This window comes from Festucalex cinctus, chromosome 12 (assembly GCF_051991245.1).
Source record: "Festucalex cinctus isolate MCC-2025b chromosome 12, RoL_Fcin_1.0, whole genome shotgun sequence".
In the NCBI taxonomy this organism is placed as follows: domain Eukaryota; kingdom Metazoa; phylum Chordata; class Actinopteri; order Syngnathiformes; family Syngnathidae; genus Festucalex; species Festucalex cinctus.
Window position 1 is genome coordinate 2639906 of NC_135422.1, and position 21843 is coordinate 2661748.

Consider the following 21843-nt stretch of genomic DNA (forward strand, 5'->3'; position numbering starts at 1 on the left):
TGCATTTGATTAGTATGTGAATCAAATGTTTGAACACTGATTCTGTCTTTATTATTTCGATGTTAACATGCGGTTAATGTTACCACTGATTGTGACGTCGTAGCCAAGAGATCATTTAAAATTCAAAAGACGCTGGAACATCGCTAGCCTAGCGCTAACAGGAAGTTAGCAAATGCTAACAGGAAGTTCGCATCGACGTCGGGACTGTTTTTTTCCTTCAAATAACGAATTGAATCGGGCCCTTCTAAACCGAATCGAATCGATTTTGGAAATCTGAATCGATACCCAGCCCTAGTCAATTACAAAATGAAAATCGGAAGTCTCTCAACTCGTTTTTCAGAATAGGCCCACTTGTTCATCAAAAACACGGCAGTTTTTTTTCTTAAAAAGTATACTTTAGTATTTCTAAATGATTACAGTGGACTGATAGTGAATAGCAAATATTTTCTGACTAATTTATTTATTTTTTTTAAAAGTGTGAATAAGTGGATGATATGGTGCAAAAAGAAATATGCGATATTAATGTTTTGACTGACTTAGTTCATCAATAACTTGCTTTTGCCATCCTTCTTGTCCTCTGTACTAAAATCCCTTTTCATGATCAGTGACAGCAGAGATGCTGAAAGACGTATCGCTGCTCCCTTCCTATTGATCCTGTATGGGATTAGAGCAACTCTGCACAGGATCTGTGTTGGCCTCACTCAGTCTGTCTCCTTGGGATGGCGGGCATATTATCCTAGGCTGTAACACAGCAGGGTAGCATGGTTTAAGCCTTCCCCAACGTGGATGTGCGCGCACACTTGCAGACACAATAACGCCCCCTTTCTCTCGCTTACAAAGCACCGGGAAGGGAGAGCGGGAGCGAGATGGAGACGCTCGCTCCGAAAGACTCCCCGTGGAGCCGGACTGGTGGTCCTAACAATGAGGAATTTAATGGCTGATTCGAGGCGAAAAGCAAGACTCGTCCGTACTGAAGGTTGGCGGAGTTAATATAATCTGCAGCCAAACGCCAGCATAAAGATGGGAGCATTACTGTGCTGCTTCGACAGCCTTAGCACATTTACATGATCCGCGCTTAGGTTTCGAGCTGCGGGACCTGAACATGGTGCAGAATACGCTACTTCTCCCCGAGGTGGTCCATCGGGGCTTTTTTGACAAACAGGGACTCACAGAACTACCGCTCACGAACACTCCTTTGACTTTGAGATCATCATATCAAAAGAACTGATAATACAATACAACGTTTGGAAAAGCACATCTCATCGAACAGCAAAGCAAAAAACACCAGTTTAAAGCACGCCAATTGGTAAAAAAAAACACTAGTCGAGTGTATTCTTATTTCTAACCAGTAGATGGCAGCAGCAGCTCACAATCAAAACCCGTGCCTACAGGTCGGGACACTGTTACGCTGAGTTGTGGTTCCACTTGTGCAACAGACCAAATCAACACAATGTTATGTGTATCATCATCATAATGGCCTCTATAAACAATGCGATCATTAAGGCACTGAGGAAGAAAATAAAACAGAAGGGAGTCTAAATGCCATTAAAGGCGCACTCAGATTCAGTTTAAAGAGTCAAAAATACAATCGATCAATTGATGACTGAACAATTAAATTGACAATTCATTAAATACTGGTCATTAGGTAATGCAACGTTTAATTAATGTTGCACTCTGTGCTTGGTTCCACATGAGGCAGTGATGGAAAGAAATTATGCCGCTTTTCTCTGTAAATTATCCATTTCAAACCTTCATTAAAAAAAACAAACAAACACAACTGCTGGCTGGCGAACACCTGAAAATATGATGAAAAAAGTGATGCTGTAAAAAATGATGTTATAGCTTATGCAATTAAAACTATTAATTTACAGTAATTTTACTAATATTGATTAAAAATTTCTGAAATCAAAAAATCAGACATGCTTGCTGAAAACTAAAACAATATTGACCTATTTGAAAAGCAGGAAAATTTTGATTTCTGTTAGTAAAGAAAACTATTTGAGGCTCGTTTTTTTTTTTTTTTTAGGTTTTAGGAGCAACTTCCAACTGTTTTTGACACCGTGCAACCCTGTCACTGTGGCCTAACACTGCATTTGCTGTTAAAAATGACACCAAAGTTACTGTAATGATGGTCAAATAGTAAAAATAAATAAATAAATAAATAATAATAATAAAAAAAACATAAATACATCATGCTGACATATATTTTAGAGCCAGAGATGGTTACCCACAATTTTATGTGCAGAAAAAAACCCTGGCTTTGTGATCATTCAATAAAAAGGAAGAAACCGCCACCAACAAAGACGTGTGGACACGTGCACGTGAACGCCGTCCCCGTTGAAATGTACTACGTCACTGTAGCAGTGGCACAAGCACAACCGCACAGTCAAAGTTTAAGGGAAAAACAAAAACAGACACACAGCATGTAGAAACAAAATCAATGTGGGGCAATGTCATTGTGGTCTGTGGCGCCGGGAGTTATACGATACAGCACGACCATCTTCCAATACCAGCCGAGATCGAGCCAAAACGATTATTAGATAGAACTATCTGTAAATTGCAGAATCTGAATGAACTACTGTACTACTCTTTCCCACTCAGCTGTTTTTGCAGTCACAAGACAAGCCTGAACCTCAGACAACTCTGGTCTTCGGGCTTGAGAGACTCCAGTATGTTTACACTCCCATATGCCTGTACATGACCTTATCTGCGGACTGCCTAAAAGCAGCTCGATCCCTGTGCCACTGTGTGCGCAAGAAACTTGCACATACCAAAAAAACAGCTCAGGGAAGTTGGTGCATACTCATTTCCCTTGATTTTCTCTACAGGATACAACCTTACCATGACCCATCCACATTTGACTCAGCACTCTGAATTTCCCCTGCCATCTTCCCTTTGAAACTCCGAGTGTAGAATGAAGAGTTGACATGACTGCATGTCGTATATATTGCTGTCCATCCCAAACTGGGGTCACCCCCCACCACCCACCCCCCAAAAATAAAAACTAATATGTGAATAACTGATGCCCAACAAAACTTTTTTTTTTTTAACCCTAAAAATTATTAAACAAAAAGGAAATTAATGCCAATCAGTCTTCATTCAGCAGCAGGTTGTATGTACTCGAATGCGGAGATAAAACGAGAAAGTGAAAATAAAAAGTAGTTCATTTCGTCTCCCCCGTTTGGCATTAAGGGGTTGGGAACATCTGGGTACCTCATGATACGATACGCTATGTGATATAAGGCTCACGATAATGATTATCTCATGATATGACGATACCGCGACTATCGATATATTGGTCAGGTAATAAATCCACGACAATCTACGATCAAACTACTCAAGACATGAACTGTTTTTTTTTCAATGAGAGAATAGTTTCTTTTTGTTCCATCACTGAAACACAATATTAAAACTGGTGTCTTCTTCACAGTGAGTAATTTAGTGTATTTTTTTTGTTTTTAAACAAATACAAATGTCTTCTTAACAGAGACAATTTTCTGTGAACAAATTTGTGTCTTGTAACACGTTAGTCAGTTACAATATGTTAGTCAACCGTTTCATTTTATAAAATGAAAATGTATATGTGTAACATTACAAAAGTAAAAATAAATAATTAAAATTACTTAAATATTAAATCTAATTAAATCAATATTGATATTCCTCAGAAGTGGTGTGCTTCAAAAAGTCAAAACATAAAATTTGTTTTAAAATGTTAAAACTCAAGATATAATACACATTTTTCATAGAAACATATGGAAAATGGAGTCAAAAGTAAGCTCATGAGTCTTCTTCGCCTGAAGACTTCCGTACATTTCCCTGCCACTCTTATGAGGTGCTCCCCCTAAAATCTGTAGTCAACTTAGCAGATCTTAGGACAAAATAATGCTATACAGTGTTTGTCCTGTAAAAACCATTCAATGCTCATCTTCTGAGTACGAGTAGAAGCACGTCACCACACACGCGTGCTAAAAGGGGACAAGTGAGGGTTAAGCTGCATTCAATATTGGTTCTTTTTGGGGGAAAAAAAAAAAAAAAAAACGGCATACATATGCAGCAGGCAAGAATCAACGCTGTAGTTAGAGGTCAACTTGTGTGCGTGCGCACAGTTGGGGAGATTATCTTTTTGTAGGAGTAAGAACATTGAAGGACAATTTGTGAAGTTCAGTTACTTGACAAGCTTTTCTAAAAGTCGAGAAATGTCATTCAAATATGTCAAACTAATGCATTTGTTGTCCGAATTGAAATAGATGAACACCATACTCTATTACTAGGGGTGTTAAAAAAAAATCGATTCGGCGATATATCGCGATACTACATCGCAAAATCGATTTTTTTTATTTTTTTTTAGGATTCACACCTTAAGCATGGAAGAATGTTATATGAATGGAACATTAAGCCTTAATATTTTATTTTAATGCTGTTTAAACATGAAACAGATTACAACCTCTATAAGACTGAAATTTCAGATAAATAAATAATACATTTTCATATAAATCTTACACTCTACAAGCTTACTGATTAGTATTTTCTAAATTTGAATGAAAAAAAATCGCAACAATCGACTTATAAATTCGTATCGGGATTAATCGGTATCGAATCGAATCGTGACCTGTGAATCGTGATACGAATCGAATCGTCAGGTACGAGGCAATTCACACCCCTATCTATTACTAATCATTTTTTTGCGGGGAAAAGTGTTTCATTCATCCCACAATTTGTCACATTGCAGCACGGTAGAAAACGTTATGAAAGCTTAGCCAACCATGAGCCGACTAACATACTACCAAATCAGAACAAAGCTGTTTTCCACATTCAATTTAAGTAGAACAGAAAAAGAAAAGAATCATCACATGTTTTTTCTGTTTAATATTGTCATGACTCGAGTCATGCAGGAGTGTTTGGGTCTTGTCTCATGTCTGGAGTCACGCCTGGGTTAAGTTTGAGTAGACTTCACAACTCGTTAAGTGTCTGTTTTGGTATTCATGTACAGCATCCAGTTTCAACTAGTTTTAGGCTATATGATGTCTGGACTATATGATGTCTATATGATGTTTGTTGATGTCAGTATCTGTAATTACGGAGTCAACAGCCAATCAGAGAATTCCATGTCAGTACTAGTACTCACATGTCGAGCCACAACCAATGAGATTGATTGACTATTTAAGGATCTGAGAATTGTGTGCGTTTTGCCGGATTATTGCTCAGCTGTTCCTGTGTACAGCTCTCTTAGGTTCTGCCTCTCAATGTGAATAAATAGATAAAATCATATCTGTGTCTGCGTTTGGGATCCTTCCTCTCAGCATACAACAAATATTGTGTGAATAGGAGTTGCACAGCAAAATCCAGGGGGCGGCCATTTTGCCACTGTGATGGATAAAAACGGCCAGATTTTGCTGCTTAACTCATATTCCGCGAATGTAATATCAATCAGAATGTCAAGTTTAGACTAGTGAGGTCACATATAACGTATAATTGTCAAGAAATGTTCAAGGTTGACTTCCACCTTCACTCTGGATGAAAAGCTAAGAGCATTCCTCAAAACGAGAGCGCAATACAACGTACATACTGTGACAATAATAATGTTTCAGTCCTCCAATTTGATATTCTGCCACCCTTATTAGCCCTGCCTTGAGCAAATGTAACTAGAGAGCTAAGTATTAGTATTGGACACTGGAGCTGCCTTTGCAGATGGGAAAAAAAGAAGGCGGAGGACTTTAACCTGCACGTGCAACGTGAGACTGCTAAGTAAAATAGGGGAAAGGGCCATCACACGCAGTTAAGCTGGAAAATGATTGAGCTGAGTCTCCGCTCCTCTCTAAAGCCTCCGGTCGATTTGCTTCAACCGTTTCAGGTGAAACGAGATGCAACACTAACACCAATATTGAAGTACCATAATAGAAAACAGCAACTTACTTCAAAAATAAAGAGGATGGAGTCCAGCTCCTCCCTTTGAGACTTGATCCCTGAGAAAAAAATCAAGTAAGGTGTTTCAGATTCAACATACGATAGTGTGGTTATTGTTGGGGAAATTCCTATTAGCAGTGAAAATCTGGAAGTGTAACTATATCAACAATGCTATATGGTGGGAGATGAGGGGAAAATGTGCTAATTTTGTGACAAATAACAGGGAAATAATTCATTGCACTTCTGCGGTACATGAAGGAGGTCAAGTCGCGAGTGTGAAATTGAGAAACGTGAAAAAAGATTGAACCCACCTTTTTGTTTTAAGTTGCTTTCCAGTGTGATGAAATTTTCATAGAAGATAAAATAAATCTGTGAACCATTGCTCTCGAAGAACAGCTTCAGTTCACTCTTGTCAATGATATCTGGAAAAGAGAAAGCAAATACGAAATGCATTGTAGAATAGAACATGGGCGACAATCGCAAAAAAATAAATCAATACAGTCGGCGACTCACAACCGCAAACCAGGCGATTGATATGGGGTTTGTATACGATAATACTTGTGTTCCAACTAATTGATTATCGCTGGTGAATCATGTTGACACAATAACAGAAACAGCAAACTGACTAAGAAAAAAACCAAAAAAAAACCCTGATGCCTCATGGGTATTACTGCAATGAAATTATGCATGGCTAAAAAATAAAAGAGGCTAAAAACTGAGATGAAATAAATTACTGACGTGACAGATGCGATACTGAATGTGGATGATGGAAGAAGATCAATTAGCATGGCTTCATTAAGTATGAAGGTTTGTGCAACATTTTATTTTTAGTGACAATTAGACACATTCAACATATCGGTAAATGCCTCAAGTGTAATAAGGGAAAACTGTTTCATATTGGGCCATAAAGTTTTTTTTGAGCATTTCCTGAATGGCGATTATGACCACCAGTCAGACACCAGTACAAGTATAGAACCACATCATCATCCCACCTACACAAAATGGAAACTACAGCTGGATCAGAACGTATTGTTTCACACAATGCAATAAACCAAACTCAACTGCCAAGACAAAAAGTGATGTCATGGAAGCAGAGGCATTGAGGGTTAAAAGTAAGAATCGTATTCGGTTCAGGAAGTGAGGGGCCTAATTCGTATGCAACGTCATGTGTCAAGCACTGCAGACGCTTCAGATTCACTGCTTAAAGCCCCCAAAACCGTCACTGAAGCAGGACACACGAAGGAAAAAGACCGTCACGCTATCCTCAGCACAAAGCAAGAAGAATCTCACGGGGAAACAATGATGTGGGAATTCTGACAACTCCCAGTGGGTAAACAGCCGTCATATGTCAACAACTGATGTATGAGTGAACCACAATTCAACAGGTATGGACCGAAAGCATGACTGATAGTGATGATGCAAAAACATACATAGAAAACACATAAAACCTAACTATTAAAAATGTAATAATTTCATAGACGTGCAAGATGGAAGGTTTCGGTCCTCTTCACAAACTCATGAAGTCATAGGAGCTGCATTTTAAAAGTTAGCCAAAAACAAACAATAAAGCAATAAAGCAGTAATAGTAGTAAGGCGATGGAGATGGTACTTTTAAAAGGCTGTGGACGCACAAAAGACAATCCAGTTTTTGGTTCTGGCTGGCTGGATGAAGAGAGATTCCCTTCTTCATTTTTACATGTTTTTTTTTTTTCTCCACGGAGAATTCAAGTCTCAAATTGTTATTATTATTGTTGAGCTGAGCTGTATATTTTTGTTGACTAAACGTACAAGTAGTTGGAGTTTACTTAAAAAATGCCAACTTTTTTTTTTCTTCCGCTCACGCCTTTCTCATGATGAGATCTTCAAGCTCACACACGTTTCGACAAAATATGCTAAAAACCACCAGAAAACGAGCCTAAAATCACAACTATGTCTTTTTGGGTGGGAACTGGGAATTTTTACAGACATTATTTTTAAGTTTAGCAACCAGAAATATAAAATAAGTGACAATGTTTGCACAATTAGAGAGTCCCTTTTCCTATTTTTCCAAATCATAATCATTGGAATGCTTGCTAAACACTGAAACAGACAAGAGAAACATCACAAGGGATCAGGCAAACTGAGTGAAAAAATTTGGCAATAATATAAAAAAAATATATGCCGGTAATCAATAACATAGATTTTGAAAAACTGACCACACCTAAAGTTTTTCAAGGGCCGTTTTGTCAACTCTCAGCTCGGGAAATGTTGTCTGAGTCTTACTCAAACACAAACCTACAAAAACCTTCTCATGACACATGGGCAACGTGGAAGAGATCATTTCAAATGCAAAGTAAACGCCCAAATTTCAGAAATAAAAGCACCCAACCCCAGTCAGAGAATGTGACGGGCCAATGGACCGTAGAATGTCCTGGTCTGCTCCACAAGTATTTTCTATTAGCTGCAACTCTCACATAAACTCAAAAACAAACCTCCCACGCCAGTAGCAGTGCAAAGGTTATGACATTATTTTCCAACCTCTTGAACTCAATAAATGTGAAATCCTCACAAATATCCTGCTAACCACAGAAAGTCTCACTGTGGCAAAAAGATTAAACTGCTGCTCACTATAAAACCGTGACTTTGGTGAATAATTTCACAAAATGAAGCCATCTGGTAGGCAAAAAGGTATTATGCTAATCTTCTGATGAATAATCAGTTCATCTTTGTGTTGGTTTCCCGTGAGCTGCCTTTGAACTGGCTATGCCAGACAAACGCTTGCAGTGTGCACACTGGGCTTGTTTGCAGAGAGGGCGAAGGTCATCTCCTGTAGTGTGCTGAAGCAGCCAATGATCTATTTACAGTCATCAAGCGACTCTATCCACGTTACCGTTACAGCTCACTTAGCAAACCCAATCGACATTTTTTTTTTTTTTAATACATGCCTTTCATGTTTGAATCATAATGAGAAATCTGAGAAGCTGACAGTGTGACACATTTATACCACCTGCATTATTGATATGCCATGTCATGCCTAAACCACAAGCAAAGAGCCCCGGATATAAAAAACCCTCATTAGCATTAGCCTCGTGCTTGCTGACAGTGCAGGTGCTTCACACTGATGCCAAAATGGAGATGAGGGTGGAGAGCAAAGGAATCCTTCCGTGGCAATTAATGTCAAAATCAGACACCGAGGACTGTTTTAAAGAATCAAATCAGAGAGGTTCCTTGAGCGAGCTAATCACTTAGCACCAATAGCCCAACACTGATGGGAGGGATTCAATTGCAAGGTGGAATAACGGTACTAGCATCTGCCATGTGTTATTCTTATTAACTCATTTGCTCCCAAACACGTAAAAATACGTCCTATTTTAACTGTTTTAAGTCTCCCAAAGACATATATATACGTTTTATGTTTTGTTTTTTTTATGCTAGAGCATACAGGAGGCTTTTATGTAGCCTCTCAACTGCAAAGAACGATTGAATAAATGGTAGTTATTACATAAACAGAGTATAAGAGACGTGTTGAAAAAAAGGCAAATTTACTCAAAATTCTAAATACATTTGTGAATAATGATGAAACTTAGCTATATTCTAATGCCAATTGTTGCAAAACGGAAACAGATAGAAATATACTTTTTGTTCCTGATGAAATAAGAGACTTTAATCTTTCTTTTGGTAGGTTTCATGTTTTTATAGCAATAGAACACAATATTCTGTGGGCCTTGCAAAATCAGTCCAAATACAGGAAAACAGCCGGGAGCGAAGGGAATTGCTTCTGTGAAAATGGTTGGAAGTGAATGAGTTATACTAGAAAAAATTTCTGATATTATTCTTATTTAACTCCAATTCATCACAAATCTACTTGGCAGAAAACGGCATGAAATAAATCAGTGACGCAGACAATTCTGAACATTGTTTGTGTCGCATACGCTATCACTTCATTGCAATACAACTCTGCCAAACAGCTTGAACGCTTCTCGACTTGCAGCCCTTCGAGCTGCGTAACAGATTGGGCCCTTTGAGTCTTCTTAAGGCACAGCGTGATACCCGGGAAGAACTCGCAGGAACTGGCCAAGTCTGACCTTATCCCAGTCTGAGTTCATACATTCTGGAGTGGTTCAGTTGGTCGACTAGCTGAAAGAAAAACAAAACTAAAAAAAAAAACGATGGTTTTTCACTGGTTTGCTATTAAAATTGTTCCCTTTTGGCAAAAAAAAAGAAAAAAAAAAGAAAGAAAGTTATAATTTTGAGAAAACACTGCAATGCAGTGCATGGAGTCATGAACTACTGAAACATACCAACATCTCACATTGGCAAAATGCTCGTTGTACCGGTCAGCTTCAATTTGCACATAAAACACAAACCAAAATAAAGTGGACACGACAGACTTTTGTAAGATTGTCCCCTACACCACAAGACTGAAAAGAAGAATCCAGCTAGAAGACAATATAGTAATACTAGTCATGTGACCTGAGTTGTAATTGTTTTTTGTTTATGCCATAAATAACACAGGCAACCACAACCAATGGAGGGTTGGAGGGCGACATTGGGAAACTCACTGAAACTAGACAAACTGGTTTTTGATGTGCTATGTAAAACAAACAGCCACCTTCTACCACAGAGAATTGGTCTATTCCTTGTTACAGGTTAGGTTTCTGTCATTTTTTTTTTAATCCCCTTTTATTTATTTAACTATTTTAATCTATATTGTCTTGTAGCTTTGTTTTTTATTTATTTATTTTTTCTATCGTGTTTAACTGTTTTCTTTTAGTGTTTAAATCTTTTTTTTTGGTAGTTATTAAATTTTTAGCTCCAGTGTTTCCTCATGGGGGGGCCTCCACAGTGAGAGGGATGGCTGGTCTTCAGCCATCTCACTGTGGATCAACTCCTCCTGGGTGCCTTTCCTTACAGGGTACTTCTGTGCCCCGCCATGTTGTGGTTTTCATGTGTTTGTTGGGTTTTGGGTGTGTCTGTGGGTACGATCATGGGGATGGGGGGGCTTTTTCTTTCTTTTATTTTATTGTATTATGGATGTCCAGCACTTTGAGTTGCATTTTAAATGTATGAAAGGTGCTATATAAATAAAGTTGATTGATTGATTGATTGATTTAAAAATGTCATATACAAACAAAATAACAAAATACAAACAAAATATTGTTCATTTTGGTTTGAGGCTACAATATTGACATTGTTACATCAATACAAAATAAAATGTGGTTGTGTTTGGCAGAGAACTGCTCTGCAATGCACTGAAAGTAGGTCCTGATATTTTGGTTTAATAAAGTATATGCACAACTAACTTCTGCATTCTGGAAAATGTGAAAGCACTTCCTTCCAGCACAGGTAAATTGCGGAAACCAAAATCATGGGATGGGGACAAGGCACCTATGCACAGCGTACAGCAAACACTGCTGTGTCCATTTATGTCATTCTTCTGCTCAATAGCGTCCTGTTTTTTTTTTTTTTTTTGTTTTTTTTTTCTTTTTCTACCTCCCATAAGGAGACTCGACGTCGGTGGATTGCTGCCATAAACAGAGACAGAAATGTGGTGTAATTGTCCAGAGGATCATTGTAGTTTGACATATTTTATGCAACTTATTGAATATTTAATTAGTTTTTGTCAAGTGAATATCCAAACAATAAACCAACTTCAACCAAGATGTCAAAACTACATGCAGAACCACAAAACTACTGTCGTAGGATGTGCTTTTTGGTCATAGTGCTAAACTGCAATGAAGAAGAAACTTAAAGGGATACTGCCTTTATTTAGCCCATTATAGCAATAAAAAGTTAATATTTTGTCTATAATTAATTTGATACTTTCATTATTTTTCCACGGGCGGCACAGTGAATGACTGGTTTGCATGTCCGCCTCCCAGTTCTGAGGACTCGGGTTCGAGTCCAGGCTCCGCCCTTCCTGGGTGGACTTTGCATGCTCTCCCCGTGCCTGCGTGGGTCTTCTCCGGGTACTCCGGTCTCCTCCCACATTCCAAAGACATGCATGGCAGGTTAATTGAGCGCTCCGAATTGTCCCTAGGTGTGCTTGTGAGTGTGGATGGTTGTTCGTCTCTGTGTGCCCTGCGATTGGCTGGCAACCAGTCCAGAGTGTCCGCCACCTACTGCCCAAAGCCAGCTGAGATAGGCTCCAGCACCCCCCGCGACCCTTGTGAGGAATTAGCAGTCAAGAAAATGGATGGATGGATTATTTTTCACGTACAATTAATACCTTTAAAAACACATCTTGCTTTGGACTGAAAATGACATCACAAGGGCTCAGGTAACCAATCACAGCTCAACAGTTTTCTAGGCTTGGTCATGTGACATTCACAAGCTGAGCTGTGATTGGTTACCTGAGCCCTTGTGATGTCATTTTCAGTCGACATCAAGTTGCAAAATGTGTTTTTAAAGCTACTAATAGTACATGAAAAATATTGAAAATATCACATTTCTTATAGGCAAACTATTAATGTTGAACTGCCAAAAATGGCTAAATAAGTAAAGTTTAAATTTATACATTTGTACCTTTTTTAAATGTTAAAATAACTAATGCATTTTGTTTCATCTAAAAGGAACTTGCAGAACTATAGTGTTTCTATTTTTTTTTTTTTAATGAAATAATCGTGATTATTATTTTTCCTATCGAGCAGCTCTAGTCAACACAGTGATGAGATGTCAACAGCTCGGCATGCGAGTGGCTTAGAGCAACAACGAGTCTGAGGAATATCCACTTGCGCAGCCCCTCTGATTCTTGGTTACTAGCAGTGAGACGAGCAGTGGGAGCTTTGCAGGCCTCCTGTAATTAACAACCTCAGCCAAATCCAGCCAGGCATGACCAGCAAATTAACATGCAGCCGCTTTCGCACCCGGTCTCACAGTTCTGCTCTGTGAGCAGAAAAAAACAATATGGAGCCACTCTGAAAATAGCTCTAGCCCATTGCCATTAAATAAATAGGTAAGTGTGACTTTAAAAAGATGTTTTCATTTTTATACTGGAAAAAAGAACACCGCAAAAGGATATCAGTGATGACCAAGCTGAAAAATACCAGGATGATGGGAAAGAGAATTTATTGCAACAAAGCGGTGACCATGACATTTCAGTTGTTTTGAAGTTTTGGAAAAACAATATTTACATTTATATTTTCCCCCATTGTACTGAAAATGAATATCAGCTCCAAATATCATTTATAGACCAATCACAGCTGAGCTTGTGAATGTCACATGACCAAACCTAGAAAACAGGTGAGCTGTGATTGGTTACCTGAACTCCTTGTGATGTCATTTTCAGTCGACAGCAATATGTTTTTAAAGGTATTAATTGTACGTGAAATATAATGAAACTTTCAAATTAATTATAGACAAAATATTAACTTTTTATTGCTAGAATGGGCTAAATAAGTCAAGTATCCCTTTAAGTTTATGTTAAAACTGATTTAGATACATTATTATAAATGATTTAGTATAAATTATTTTTTTCTTTAGATTTTGCAAAGGAATTATTTTTGAACAAATGAGACCTTTAAATGAACATTTGTTGGGTTTATTAGATTAAAACTGATTACAATCGTAATCGTCCTTCATGACAGAAAACAAAATAATTGAAATTTTATTTTTTGGGCCACATCGCCCAGCCCTAATTGGATTTGACTTGTCCTTGCCTACTAATAATGGGTATCAGCCTTGAAAAAACAAAAAACATATGAGTCCATCTCTAGTTAAAAACCTTTCTGGCATTACATATTTTCCAGTCAGCGAGCCCACACAGTCCGCGACAGCAAAAATGAAACAACATGATCAATATTCCTCATACTGCACATTTACAGCATCACTCATCGGTGCTTCATGTCCACACAGGAACCAGCAGCACTGGGAGGAAATCCTTTGCTAAAAACACGGTGGACTCACTGATGGTTGGGTGGGACTGGGGCGGGTGGCGGCAACATGCGAGCTGCACCGCTCAACCGCTGGACAAACAGACTCGCTTTATCTTTAACTGCACGCACGGGAAAAGAAAAACATGCAGTCAGACGGAGTCTTGTTTTGACCTCCACTTTGTGTTGCAATGCACTTGACATTGAACTCAGGACAGGTGCAGTGTAATGGCACAGGAAACAACTGTTCCAGAATTTTTGCGCATTACATGGGTACTGGACATCATGAGATTGCATGAGGGCACAATAGCGTATTTGAAATCAATACAACAGCATGTCAGTAAAAGTGTTTGTAAATGGGTCAGAGTCGGAACAAGCCTAATAGATAAAAGATGCTCGCTCACAGGCTGGTCACTGTGAAACTTTCAACAATGCACTTTGCAAGGGATTAAACCGAGCCTAAGTGCATATTATCCACAAGAAATACGTTCAAAATTGTTTTGAGAACGGTTCACAACAGTTTGGATGAGTGAGGAGCATTGAAACTCCTCCCACCTGAGTGCTTACAAATCAACCAAGGAGAGCCGCATGCAAGGAAGAAAGACAAACAAACATAATGTTGTACTTTAAAATATGAAAACAGCCAATGCACATCAGTTCAGCTTGTTTGTATGTCAATAGTTTGCTTTTATTTATTGTCGGTCTCATCCAAAGTCACCTTTCCCAGCTGCGTTTGGACGAGAGGCGGGATAGGCCCGGAATCGGTTGCCAGTCAATGTTTTGTGCTTGAAAGTTTACATGCCTTTGGGGTGTGTAAACTTTTGAACGCAACACAAGTGTACAAAAGTTAAAAGTGACTTACTGACACAAAAATGTGACGAATCCTCACCAAAATTCACATACTCATGTCAACTCTTTTTTTTTTTGCCCAGAAATTTTATATATATATATATATATATATATATATATATATATATATATATATATATATATATATATATATATATATATATATATATATATATATATATATATATATATATATATATAGTTGGTGATTTACTGTAATTGCGTCATTTCATAGATGCTATCAGTCACACAGGGACATTTAATATTTAACTGCAAAGGCCATTAAAGTCTGTTGCTACAGGGGCAAATACCTTTGTAGTTGTTTCTCCAAATTCCCTTGACAATTGACAGATACATTGATTACGGTAATTTCATGCGAAAAATGCATTTATAATAATACAAGTCTGTCCCCAATACATGAGCACCACAACAAATACGACAGGAATTGTATATTTTCCTTGTTATATGACAGCGAGTTGGTTGATTAGAGTCTTAGTTATAATGCATTCCACATGTTATGATGTTCCTTAACTTGGCTTAATAAAGAGATTCTTTTTTCTTTTTTTTCTCCTAAAAAGGCTCCCTTAATAACTTTTAATTGCGGGCCCCCTGTATATCAAAAATACAAACTGTAGTAAAAATTGCCTCCGTCGTACTTTTAATAAGATTCATGGAACAAAGCGCCCCTAGCTCTGATATTAATTGCATTTATGCTGCCCATAATTCCCTTTAGTCAACGGTCTCCATCTTCACCATGTCCCCAAGTACACACTGACCCACTTTTGTCTCTGTGTTAAGGGCAAGTGTTATCGAGTCCACCATGTTAGCAGTCTTCATGCGTAGGTGTATAGCTTCACTATTCACTGAAATGCAATCTGTACTAAGTATGTATCTTTACATGCAGAGCTCAAGACTTTTATTTGTTTTTTTGGCTCCTAACCTTGTTGAAAATCACCAATGGACTTGCAATGTAAACACATTTCCATCAATTTTCAATCGGTTATTGATAAATGGGTGAAAGCGTCGAGCACAAGAGTGTCAGCAACAACAAATATTCAAAAGTAACATGATGAGATGACACACTTCTCAGGACGATACACCAACATTGTATTTTTTTAACCGCTTATTCCTCACAAGGGTCGCGGGGATGCTGGAACCTATCCCAGCAGGCTTCGGGCAGTAGGCGGGGTACACCCTGAACTGGTTTGTCAGCCAATCGCAGACTAACATTGTATGACCAATGAATTCGGGTTCATGTTACTGCAGCAAGACTACTTCTTTGACACCGTTAGAGGAGCATGGATGTAATTATTTCCACTGGATTTTTTTTTTTTTTTTGCATTTGTATTGCATTTTATTGATCTATAATTAATTTTATTGATTAATTTGTCAATCAAGTAGTTGATTTATCTATTAACTGCTGCACTTGCACCACTAATATGTTTCGAATTAACTTCCTGGTTAGATGAAATGTTGATTGGACTTTACAAGGTCATACAATACACTGTGTCAACAAAGAAAGTTTATTTAGCTACGCTAGGGATGTATAGTGACAGTAAAACCGATGAAATGCTCTTCCACCAGAAGACACTTGATCTTTGGTAGTGTTTTGTTTTTTTGTTCCTAATGTAAAATATGTACCTTGGATGGATCAGTAAAAGGTAGGGTCACTGTTATAATTGTTTGGGGGAAAAAATATGTCGACCACTTTTGTAATGATGCCCTTAAGTGACAGTTTATAATGAACATAAATGTGCACAGTAGAATTATTTTTCAAATGCTGTGTGATGTCAGTTGCTCCAGGCAATAAAGATGAGCTATTAGTATTCTCACTTCAGCTTTAAGCCCGAATGGCCTTTTATTTGTGCAATTGGTAGAAAATTGACATATATGAACGTCACCAGTAAAGACAAAGGGACTGACTGAAAACAATGGTTGTGGCAGGTAACTCGGAGACTGATGCACTAACGAGGCACCGTCAGTTAGCATTGTCAGCCTCGTTAGCAAAACAGGGAAGCTAGCACCCACGTTGCATCACAATGGATTATTGTTAACGTCAAGCGTCAATGCACGGACACGAGAACGGCGAGACAAAAAAAATAAAATAAAAATGCCAGAATGCGAGTCGAACAATTCTGGACATGAGCGGAACCTGTCAGCCGGCTTAGTCAAGTGAGCACGGTGACAACCTGCCCGCTTGCCTGGATGAAGACAGTCCGGCTGGCGGTGCCAGTTAGCTAGCGCGACTAGCTTAGCCTCGATCGGCGATGCAGCATCAAAAAAAAAAAAAAAAAGCACGGTGTCATCGATTTCACTCACCCAGCAGTGAGCGCAGGTGCTTCAGCCGCGTCAGGACATCCTTCTTTGGGTCCAAAACTTTCTGTGTAGATTTCTTGACGTCTCCATGGCCCCTTCGAGTGAACATTCCGCTGTGAATTGCGACCGTGGAAGCCGATCACCTGTGTTGTTACCATACACCGAAGCTCCAGTGTGACTGTCACTTCCCTCACCACCACTCGATGCCTGCTCGGTAAACATTCGCCCAACAGCCGCCAGTGTTACTTTCCCCCCACCCCTTCTTTTTTTTTCTTTTTTTTTTTTCTGGCTGGAGTGTAAACACGGAAGCGCGTCTGACAACGAGGCGTGGTCTGACTACAACTACGCCCACTGATTTAAAAACCTTACATTTCAGTCAACGTGTGGACAATTTTAATTTCAACTTTAATCTTTCGGTTACCCATGCAATTTTTATTCTATATGCTATTGTATAAACATTGTTATCCGACACCATTCACACAATTAATCGACCTATGACGCAGTAAGTTGCCTACTAATTAAACCACGCAAAGTAGCTCTGAAGGTACAGTCAGTCCATACACATAAATTTATATTTTGCGAGTCGCCAAAATACAAGGGGGGTTAGAAAAAAAAAATCATAATTAAAAAAAAATCATAATAGCGGTTGACCAGTCATGGCTCCAAAGCGCCTCCTGGTGTTTTGAAATAGTAAGTCACTGGATCAAATTGATCAAGAGCAAATTTTCCCGAAAGTGACGCATTTTTAGACGTAAGATACGTCAATGTTCACGCATTGACGTAAAAATTTCAAGTGTTTAATTAAGTTGTAGGGGGATACATTTTTTTGTAAATTAAATTTTTATACAGAATATTTAAACAACACATAGTATTTATAATTTGAAAAAAAAAAAAGCAAAACGTACAGTTCATTAGAAACGTTGAGGGTTGGATTTACAGGATGAACCGAAAATGCACTATAAATTTTACACGTGAATGTAATTTGATAATTTGATCTTCTTTAAAACATGTAACTGCGCATGTCCAACAGTTCAGTCATTTTTTGCTCAGCTTGCTGTTGTCTAGCAAAGAGTTGAACGGCCAAATTGACAACAGGTGTTTGATCCAATTTTTTATTGTATTATGGATGTTTTAATTGTTCAGCACTTTGAGTTGCATTTGAATGTATGAAAGGTGCTATATAAATAAAGTATGATTGATTGATCGATTGTTTGAAATGCGCATCTTTTGCACCCTGTTCATGACACTGTAAATTACACTAACACCAAGCTTAGTGTAAATATGTGACTGGCTGTATTCTGACTAAATGTGAAAATATCTCGGTCCGTTCATTTTTGGATCCAACACCTGTTGTCAATTTCGCCATTCAACTCTGTTGGTGGAAAAATTACTGCTACTGGACACAACGTGCACAAAAAAAATAAAAAAATAAAATAAAAACGTTTAGAGGGCGTTAAAGCAAGTTCACCAGTAAGTATTGTCATAAAGCACATTTTAGGTTCATCCTAATATTTTGCTTAAAAGCCCAATATTCAACTCCTTTTGTGAGTATAGCGTATCGTACAGCACAAAACTGTATACACGTACAGTAGAGGTGCATCTAACTAAAGTTTTGCTCAGAGATGGTGAAGAGTCCAGTCAACCACATATTGAACAATTCTTCACATGGTATTATTTTTTACTACTAAAAACATGGTCAATTTTTAGCGTTTATTCAACCCAATGCAAAAATCTCATTCTTTATTCAACCACAAAAAAAATTAAATTTTTATAAGAGACCTAGGCAAGAAAAAAAAAAATGCTCCAATACAGTCATCATTATAGTACAGATCTCAGGGAAGCAGCTTTGTATATAAAAGTTAACCAGTGTAAAAATATGTCCATATACGTGGATGGATATTAATTAGTGCATTTCTATTACCACAACCAGTAAAGAAATGCAGGAAACAGTGATAAATTGTATCAATTTTTCATGGTACTGATCATTCATTTATGTGAATGAGAGCAAACATTTTGAGTTATTTTGATCACATGATTTTCAATATGCATTTGAAATGACAGATGACCACATCCCAAAACTTAAATGAATGGATTCTTTCAATTTCACTCCCTTGAGTGGCTGCAAATGACTTCTTTATTATATTTACACTTTTAATGCATTGCACAATATTGGACTACATCGAAGGTTGACTGCAGGAATTTGGGGTGTGTATCAAATAAAGGGAATTAGCAACACAAGACTGCTTCATCAGCATACAGTTAATATAACCGCAATAAAAATATTGTCACGTTTTGTTTTGTTTTGTTTTTTTACAGACAGTCACAACTACAGATATCCCAATAGTGTGCCCTGAGGCACACCTTTCTTCACAAGAAGGAGAGAGAGAAAAAAATCCAACATTTTGATACATTTTAATTTTCCAGGCAAGTATAGTAAGAGAACGATTTTTATTGATGACTTATTATGAAGACATCACTAGAGTCACCGAAAGAGGGCGCCAAAGTACGTTACAATAAAAGGGCGGAATTAAAGTAAACGACTGCAGTGCACAAGAGGTTATATAATCCAAAGAAACAATACAATATTTTCGGTCAAGGCAATAGTGAAAAGTGGAGGTGAAGTCTCATGTTGTTGAAAATTATGACTGTGTGACAAAGAAACAAGTTATTTATTCAAGTGAGCGCTGGAAAATATTGATCAGTGACAATATACTGTTGAAGTGATTGTGTCGCTTTGTCAAGATTGCTGAAAGAAAATGGAAGAGGCGATGATAGAGCTGAAGCTAAGAAGTAAAAAAAAAAGAAAAAAAAAGAGTGAAATCCGCCTTTGGCCTGCAGTTTGGTATGACACTCATTATCTGAAGTGGGCCATTCTGACGAAGGAGTAATCACCGCCGTAATCATCGCTCAGTCTTGGCAAACCTGTCCTGTTGTTCAAGTGCAGCTTATTGCTTATTATCTGAGATAACATGGACCATCGATAATCTTTCAACAACAACGGTGCAAATGTGATGTGAGGTCTCATGATTTATGAGAATGATACATTGTGTTACACGGACCTACTGGGATTCATTCAGTCTAGTAGATGTTCTCAAGGCACATTTACTAAAAAATAAATAAATACAGAATATGCTTTGTTCCCCCGGATTCTGAACAGGACGGCGGTGTCGAAAATGGATAGGAATGATTCGGTGGCGTTTTAAATGAAAGACCCTCGTGACCAAAAGGTGGCACTGCAGCCTCACAAATAACAGATTGCTCTTCTCAACGGCCAGGCTGCCGATAATCCAAGGTTTGAAAAGCACTTGTCGCCTCTAAATTGTTCCTACAAAGAGCTTGGAAATACTTGACTTTTCTCCTTATGTGGTTATGGATTTCCCTTTTCCACAATTAAGTGCCATTAAAAGCTAATGTATCCAGTTAAACCACATTAAAGCAGTGTTGGTGTGGACAGCCGACCTATTTTCCCCATCCACATAGTATGATTAAAAAAAACAAAGAAAAAAAAAAGAAAAAGAAGAAATCTTTTTAATTCTAAATTCCTCTCAATTATGAACAAAAATTGTCGAATGGAAAATGTAGGGTTTATAAGAAAAATCCCAGAGTTAAAAAAAATACAAAATAATAATAATAAAAAGTTAGAATTGTGGTACCGTGTATGGATTTGGGTCTGCTTAGACACCTAAAACACTATAAATTAATAGGAAAATAAATAAACTTGATGTGACACACTGTAATATTTTTCTTGTCAAATGATTCCACATTTTGGTTTTATGTTAAAAACATACACACACACGTGCACACCCAGTTACACGCTCACACACTTTTGATCATGACAATTGAAGTTCACAATTTTTTGAGAAAATTACAAAAAAAAAGAAGAAGCAAATTAGCTTCATTACTCAAATGTCAAGTGAAGCGTTTGGAAAAATAAAACAATACTTAGTGGAAATTATTTTAATTCTACTGAAATATTTTAAATAATATTGTGTCATTTTCAAATTCACAACATAATAAAACAAAAACAACAACGTGCCTATTATATATATATATATATATATATATATATATATATATATGTATATATGAGCTACCACCAGGGGTCGTCTTTGTGCCCTTAGCAATCAAAGACAACGTTCATAGCACAACATTCTGTCAGAACTTAAACACGCCTAAATAACAATAATGCTATTTCAAATGGTTTAGTTAAATGACTACTTAAAGAGGTGCGTATTAAATGTATATCACGTCGTGTATGGATAAAGTATATCATTTGCTAAGTCTGGTGTTCATGATGCAGACGGTGGATTGGGTGCACATTTCCATAGAGGTTAATGAGGGGGCACTCTGAAGTAATTAAAACACGAGCATTATAAGGCAACTGTTTCACATAAGGTACTCACTTGCAAAATACGCTCTACTTAATTAAAACTCTTCGCTGACAGCATTTTGTATCTCGCAGGTAATCTGCTGTGAAATTAATAAGGGCCGCCGAATGAAACGACGCATTTTGGCAAAGAAAGGCGATTTTTCTTCTGCCGTATGCATGACAGGGGTTTCCATTTGCAATGTGTGATCCATATTAAGCTGAAAAATAGTTCTTCAGGTTCTCCCCCTAATCTGATCCCAATTTCACTCGCGATGCGACGCCGTAGCGACAAGCCAGGGGACGTTTAATTGAAACGCTTGCGTGTTTTGTTTTGTTTTTTTAAATTGGATTCTGTTAAGATGTGAAATCGCCTCCTGAATTACAGCCGCGTTGCCTTTAAAAGCTGATACCGACTGGTTTCCAGCGGTGATCAGTTAAGGGGCTGAAATAATGCCTCCAATTCAGCACGGAGACATTCTCGAATTTAAAGCCAAACTGCAGACTCGCTCGCTCGTTCGGCGGCCTTGCGTTTCAAAGGCTGCACGTTTATCTGTG

The 21843-nt window shown here is 37.9% G+C and overlaps 1 protein-coding gene across 5 annotated transcripts in view; it reads right to left on the bottom strand.

The window, feature by feature from the left end:
* Nucleotides 1-17187, bottom strand: part of ralgapa2 (Ral GTPase activating protein catalytic subunit alpha 2) — a 96451-nt gene extending 79264 nt beyond the window's left edge. For 3 of the 5 annotated variants that reach the window (XM_077538489.1, XM_077538490.1, XM_077538485.1), the window contains exons 1-3: nucleotides 16923-17186; nucleotides 6216-6326; nucleotides 5914-5963 (exon numbers count right to left, since the gene is read on the bottom strand). In XM_077538489.1, coding sequence (XP_077394615.1) covers nucleotides 5914-5963; nucleotides 6216-6326; nucleotides 16923-17028 — 267 coding nt within the window. In that variant the 5' untranslated portion in view covers nucleotides 17029-17186. Of the gene's footprint in view, nucleotides 1-5913; nucleotides 5964-6215; nucleotides 6327-16922 lie in introns of all 5 variants that reach the window. The other 2 variants (XM_077538488.1, XM_077538487.1) reach the window with 1 other exon arrangement.
* Nucleotides 17188-21843: the final 4656 nt, after the last annotated feature.